At 44.4% G+C, this 6,567-nt stretch overlaps 1 protein-coding gene across 1 annotated transcript; it reads left to right on the top strand.

The window, feature by feature from the left end:
* Positions 1-277: 277 nt before the first annotated feature.
* LOC123114881 (uncharacterized) lies at positions 278-1,563 on the top strand. The gene is made up of 4 exons (XM_044536257.1): positions 278-604; positions 710-847; positions 1,085-1,289; positions 1,514-1,563. The coding sequence occupies exons 1-4, from the start codon at positions 278-280 to the stop codon at positions 1,561-1,563; spliced, it is 720 nt and encodes a 239-aa protein (XP_044392192.1).
* Positions 1,564-6,567: the final 5,004 nt, after the last annotated feature.

Here is a 6,567-nt window from a genome sequence, read left to right as displayed (position 1 = left end):
ACGTGAATTTCCCTTTTTCAGCACCTCACGTGATGATCTCAATCGTTGGCTTGGTATTGCCGTTAGACCAGGGATTGAAGAACTTTACCTGCAGCTTTATTCATCTCATGCGGACGTGTACAACTTCCCATGCACACTTTTACTTGATGGGAGTGGCAAGTCGATTCGGCACCTTCATCTCGGTGAATGTGCCTTCCGTCCCACGGCTGGAGTTGGCTTCTTAAGAAGCCTGACTAGTTTGGAACTGTATGATATGCATATTACAGGGGATGAGTTAATGTGCCTTCTTTCCAGTTCAGTTGCTTTCGAGAAATTGACACTAGTGTATTGCCATGAGTTGATTTTCCTGGAGATACCTAGCCTGCTGCAGCGGCTTAGCCACCTGGTTGTCCACGACTGCTTAAATCTGGAAGTGATAAAGAATAAGGCCCCTTATCTCTACAGTTTTGAATATAGTGGTGCCCTGGTACGACTATCACTTGGTGTTTCATTGCAAAACCTTGACATTGATGCTTCAGGGTGGGACGTTATTCATTATGCTGGTGCCAAACTTCCATGCATGGTGCCAAATCTTGAAGCTCTTAACATACATTCGTCTTATGTGGTAATATTCTTATAGTACTTCAGACTATTAGATACCAACATCGTGCAACAAACAGTTGCAACCTGCATTTTTCCTGGGATTTTAATATGAAGCATTTTTGTGCAGAGGGATATACTGGTGGTACCTGGCAAATTCCTCCACCTCCAGCATCTGTGTATTGGGGCATTTACCCCAGACTATGATTATCTCTCTCTGGTTTCTTTTCTTGATGCTTGTCCTTCCTTGGAGACTTTCATATTGTCTGTAAGTCATGTTCATCCTGCCATATTGTCTATAGAGGGAGGGAGCGAGGGAGTGCAAAATGTAGTACTACACTGTTCTACTACATTTGTGCACAGTTTCACTAGGTTGTAGAATAACTATTTTACGCTCTAGCTCAGAATAGCACTATATCTCTGTGGTGGGACCATGCATTACTTCAAAGTATATGTTTTGTCGTTTCACCGTTATTATTGACATTGACATCTATATACAATGCAGGCAGAGCCGGATTGCATGGAGCAAGAATCAGGTTTAGGATATTCTTTTCATGATCTAAGGAAGATGCCAGGACACATGCATAGGAACATCAAGGATGTGCAGATCATTGGTTTTTGTTCTGCGAAGAGCATGGTTGAGCTGACATGCCATATTCTTGAGAATTCAAAGCTGCTTAAGTGCCTTAAACTGAGCACCTGTTACAATGGTGAGATTTTGTGTTCCTACAACAATAATGGTAAATGTCTCCCGATGAGTAGGGGTATGATGATGGAAGCCCATAAAGCTCTCTTGGCGGTGGAAAGATATATTTTGGGGAAAGTTCCCTCAACCGTCGAGTTAAAAGTTGAGGAGCCTTGTGGCCGTTGCAATGCTCTTGTCTCTTGAAATCTAGGGCATGTTTGGCCTTTCTCCAGCTCTGAGCTTTGATAGGGATGCTCGTGGAGCAGGGCAAGGCCGTGTCAGCTGGGAATATCAGGTGATACCGCCCCTTAAATGCTCCCATGATCACAACTTTCAAAAAACCAGTTCAATTGTCTCGAAGCATTCCGATTTTTTTTGTGAGGGTGCACAAGACATGCAGTTACATCCCCTAAAAATTTCAGACCTAAATTAGAAATATACATGGAGAAACTAAAAAAAAGAGATGCAAACCCAGCATGATTAATGTCGCAAAAAGACAAGCATAAATGACATTATTCGCATTTGGATTTGTCTTTTTAGTTTCTCAAATGTATATTTCCTATTTGGATCTGAATTTTGTAGGGGTGGTAAACACGTGTCTTATGAACATTCACATGTTTTGGATTTTTTCAAAGCATTTAGATTCGTTTTTCAATGGATGCATGGGGCATGTGATAGTTGGCCACATGTCAGCTCTAGAATATGATCGTACTGTGCAAGAATAAGTGATCTTTAAGCTAGATGAGCGTTTTTGGAACTGCTACATTGAGGTGCACATCGCACCTGATTCCTGCAAGCCTTGCTGTGGTGCTTCTTGTCCTGACTTCAGAGCAACTGACAATGATCCTTAGTAATAGTACCATTCAGTCTCAACAAGCATCTCATAAAAAATTTCACCATGACATTAGCATCATCATCCTTGGCTAGCTGCATCAGAGTAACTTGACGCACGGTGCTGTCACATGCGCCCTAACAAGGCCAGCAGAATAACACAACTTCCACACAAACCAATAAAACGTCACTATTTCTATATATGACAATTCTGAAATGATACAACAATAATAGTGCAGATGACGCAAAAATTCCACTGACAATTAATAGTTTATTACATGACGGCTTTTGCATATGGCAATTTTGAAATGATACAACAATAATAGTGCAGATGACGATCGAGCACCACTGGGATATAGTATTACACTTGATACAATGCAGCAGAAATAATAAAGGTTTTCAAGAGTAGAACATCACGATAGAGGTACATGAAAGCAAGCAGCTAGAACTGAAATTACTACACATCTCCTTGGGGTGGTTGGCGCTGACGCCTGGGCGTTGTGTTGTTGTCTTCCTCCCTGTTAATCTTGAGGATGCCAGCATGAGTAAGGAGGACCCAGATGTGGGTGAGAAACTCTCCTCCTTTTGCGAGAAGTTCCATGTGTCCTTTAACATTGTCTGATGGTGCGATGTAGAGGATCTTCTCAGCCCAGAAATCCGCCATTATCTTCCAGCGAAGAGCACTGCTCGATATGGCCTCTAGCTGCTTACCAAGCTTCACACCTCTCATGAAGATGCTCCTGTCTGCCCCTTGGTCTTGTAAACCATTCATAACCTGGTAAATTTTCTGGGATGCAGCAATTGATACAAAGGCTGGCAGTTCAACATCATTACTGTCTAAAATATGCTTGAGTATGAAGCTCCAATCGCCCGATTCAGAATTAACATTCTGGGATGTTAAGCCTGGTCTGGAAGAAACATTCTGGGATCTTAGAGCTTTGTATGCTTCACGTTTTACTTCAGACATGGCCAACTTTGTATCTCCAAAGTGTCCTGGAAGCAGTTCTGGGGCAGAGTTCATCAAGTACGTGCAATATCTTGACAGGCAGACTGATACAGTCCTGTTCACCTTTGTGTCTTGTTCATTTTCAGACGCCCCATTCACGTGCTCCCCATCCCCGGTAGGGGGAGTCATATGGCAGTAATCAGTGGCGATGCTCCAAATTAACATGGTCTCTGTTTGAGATTGACCCTGCAATGCCCAAGAAAACTCCAAGAGCACACCCTTCCCCTCTAATGACCCTTCTCCATTAGTTGGTCGACCATCACATGATATTAGGGAGCTAGCAATAGCCCGCTTGACTGTTTGCAACATGTTTACTGGGTGACTACTGTCCCCAAACGAATCACCAGCAGTCATACGCGGAATTATCGAGTACTGGCCAATCTTATTCTTCAAGTACCCGAAAATGGCAAATCTGCTAATATATCCGACAAGCTTCTGAATGAAAGCATTGTGGTGACACCAAGATCTTTTGACATACCTACAAGTAACTGACACCTTGCACCAATCCGAGGCCAAATAAAATGTTGCTTGAAGAATTTCTATGAGGAGGAATGTGGCCAAAACAAAGAGAGTGATGATCTCTTCAGCCCTTCCGGTGTGCACTTCAATGATAGGGCTCATCGTATTGACAGATAGTGTACTCTGCACGACAAAGGATACACATGTCGCAATGAGAACAATCCTCATAATGAAGAGAAGGAAGAATGCTGCCTCCAGCTCAAAGATGATGGCATGTTTAGTAAAAAAGAAGTCATGGAAGAAGCCCAGCTCCATTTCAACAATACGGAAAGCTCTCTTATAGTCATCTTGTTTCTGTAGCAACCCCTTGAAGACAAAATCACGGGTTTCGTTAAGGTGTTCCTCGGCGAATGACAAGCCATAGTAGCGCCACTTCAATAGCTCACACATGGCTTTAGCCAGGGGAAAGTTGTAGCTGAGGTCGAGCGCACTGCACCCCTCTATCTCATCCGCTCAGCTTCTCCAAGATTCGTGCTTGTGACAACACTTTTTGGAGCCATACACGGTACTTAGCACTAGTACACCAGTTAAGCAATCTAGGTAGGCAGTAGTAGGGCATAGCTGGTACGTTTCTAGGCAGTAGGCTGCTGCGTGCACAGTGGCTGGTCGTTTTGTTGTCTCACATGCACTGCTCCCCCAATAGGAAAAGAAGGAATAGTGCATCCTGCTGCAGCTGACCTGAGATAGAAAAATAGAGCCAAATTCTAGAGAGAGAAGTGTTGACAGAAGCTGTGTGAGGGATTCGGAGAAATAAGTTTTTTCTTGTAGGATTTAAAAACACAACGTTCGTGTAAGAGAGGGAAGTGGAGTTTCTACACCCAGGAGCAAATGCTCCTGGTGTGAACAGTAAAATAAAAAATAATTAAAAAATGTCAAAAAATTCTGAATTTTTTTATGGCATACTTATACAAATGTTTGTTGTGCATGTAAAATTTCATCGCGAAATCACATTGGTGGAAGGTGTGGTAAAAAAACAAAATCGATGCTCTGAAAATGTTACTTACAAAAGCATTTTGAAGCTTTGATTTTGTTTTTTTTTTGACATGACTTCCACGAATGTGATTTCATGATGAAAATTTTCATGCACAAGAAACACTTGTGAAAGTACGTCACAAAAAAATTTCAGAATTTTTTATATTTTTTTCTATTTTTCTGATTTTACTATTCACACAGGAGCATTTGCTCCTGGGTGTAGAATGGTACTTTCGGTAAAAGAGCTCTTATTTTGTGAGATGAGAGAGATGATCTTTTTTAGCAGGTCAAGAACAAAGTCATCGGTCTGCAAGTGAGAGAGAGAGACTGTATAGTACTATAAGAGAGAGCTGCTTGTGCATGTGCATGCAGATTCCATTTGCATGTGACAAGCTTTTAAGAGAAAGGACGTGGGGAGAGATATCGCTTTGAGTCACGGGTCGACAAACACAGATGAGACAACCATGTCAGACATAGGTCTCTAATCTCTGTGCCACGTCTAGTACCAGACACACATCTCAACGCAATTGCATGGTTCAGATAGTGGGTACAATGCGCCTCACCTTAGAAAAACTGCACTCTTTAGCCAGACACAAGTCCTTGAGCTCCTTGCAGTGAACAGTACCTGATCTGAGGAGCCTGCCTTCACAGTGCCAGATCTGGTCGATGGTGACACGACCAAAAGGTCCATTCATTTGAACAGGGTACTTGTAGCCTTTCATGGTGGCAGGATCGAACCCATCGCCATCATCAGCAGACAGGTTCTTCATGAACTTGGCAACTCCTCTGGCCATGAAATAGCCAACCTCAACCAACACACATGCAAACTCTCTACCCATGATTCCTGTAAATATGGCAATGGTAACCAGAGCATAGAGAACAGTCACAGGAGACTTAAAAAGTGCAAGGCTGTGGGAGAGTTGTTGGAGATAATCCGCTTGTTTGGTGTTATAGGAAGAAACTAGCCTCAAGATTAATGAAACATAGAAGCCATACTGCAGAAAACTGAAAAGCCTCCGCTTCCATTGCCTGTTGTCGTTGAGCTCATAGACCTTGATGGCGTTGGTGCACCCAGCGGCCATCAGCAATGAGGTGGCCCAAAAGGGATACATGACATTCCTCACCGGAGAGGACTGCATCAAGCCCAGGGTGAAGGCGATAGCTGGGAACGACACAGTGTAGGTCACCCACGCACCAGCTTGAACCAAGAAGTTGGTCGACTGCCGTCTGAAGGAACCGAGGATGAGCTGCAGGAGCAGCAGCAATACGATCCCTGACGTGAAAACCTCCGCCTGGATGATAATCTTCCGCGGGTTATTCAGGAAGGGGGATAGAGCCTCCATGGCAGCTGTCATGTTGATGGATCCGTGTGGCTCCATCACACTACTCTCTGTGTTGCTTAATTTGCTGCTATGGTGGTGCGTCTCTTGGCTCTGGATCGAAGGGGATCTCTGTTAGCTAGGTAGGAAGGATGTCTAGTCCAACCTTAGTTGTTTCCAGAGGTAAGAGAGCTATGCTGCGTGCCTGCGTGTATACAGTATAGTTAGGCCTGGACGTACCGAGCGGGCTTTTCGGCCCGCTCGTGGACCGCGCTGGACCGGACCGATCGGTCCTGGCCCGCTGGAAAATATGGCCGGTCCGAGCCATGAATTTCGGCCCGAAAATCGACCGGTCCGGTCCGGTCTTAGCTCGGTTAACTCGGTTGGACCGTTTGGACCGAAACAAACATGGTTGTTTCTCAATGCGGCAGCTTTCCGGCGACGTGAACCAGCGATGGGGTCTGAATCCGGCGTGGTCAACACGAGGCAGTTCACATTCGAGCAGCTGGACGCAGCGATGAGGCAGTTCGACGATGGCGGCGAGAAGTCCGTCGACATGGCGTACGATAATGGCGGCCGTCCCTTTCCTTTCATTCAGCGTAATATTAGCGTAAAAGGATGGCGTTTCTCTGCCGTTTTCCCTTTCCATTCATTCA

Source organism: Triticum aestivum, chromosome 5B (genome assembly GCF_018294505.1).
Source record: "Triticum aestivum cultivar Chinese Spring chromosome 5B, IWGSC CS RefSeq v2.1, whole genome shotgun sequence".
In the NCBI taxonomy this organism is placed as follows: domain Eukaryota; kingdom Viridiplantae; phylum Streptophyta; class Magnoliopsida; order Poales; family Poaceae; genus Triticum; species Triticum aestivum.
The sequence above is the reverse complement of the archived record's forward strand: the minus strand, read 5'-3'. Positions and strand labels throughout refer to the sequence as shown.

What these genes read in the sequence shown, in the direction of transcription:
- LOC123114881 (XM_044536257.1), top strand. Translation starts at nt 278, where the DNA reads ATGTGCCTTCTTTCCAGTTCAGTTGCTTTCGAGAAATTGACACTAGTG. An exon ending in ACATACATTCGTCTTATGTG is followed by an intron (nt 605 to 709) that starts GTAATATTCTTA and finishes ATTTTTGTGCAG; the next exon opens with AGGGATATACTGGTGGTACC. An exon ending in TGGAGACTTTCATATTGTCT is followed by an intron (nt 848 to 1,084) that starts GTAAGTCATGTT and finishes TATACAATGCAG; the next exon opens with GCAGAGCCGGATTGCATGGA.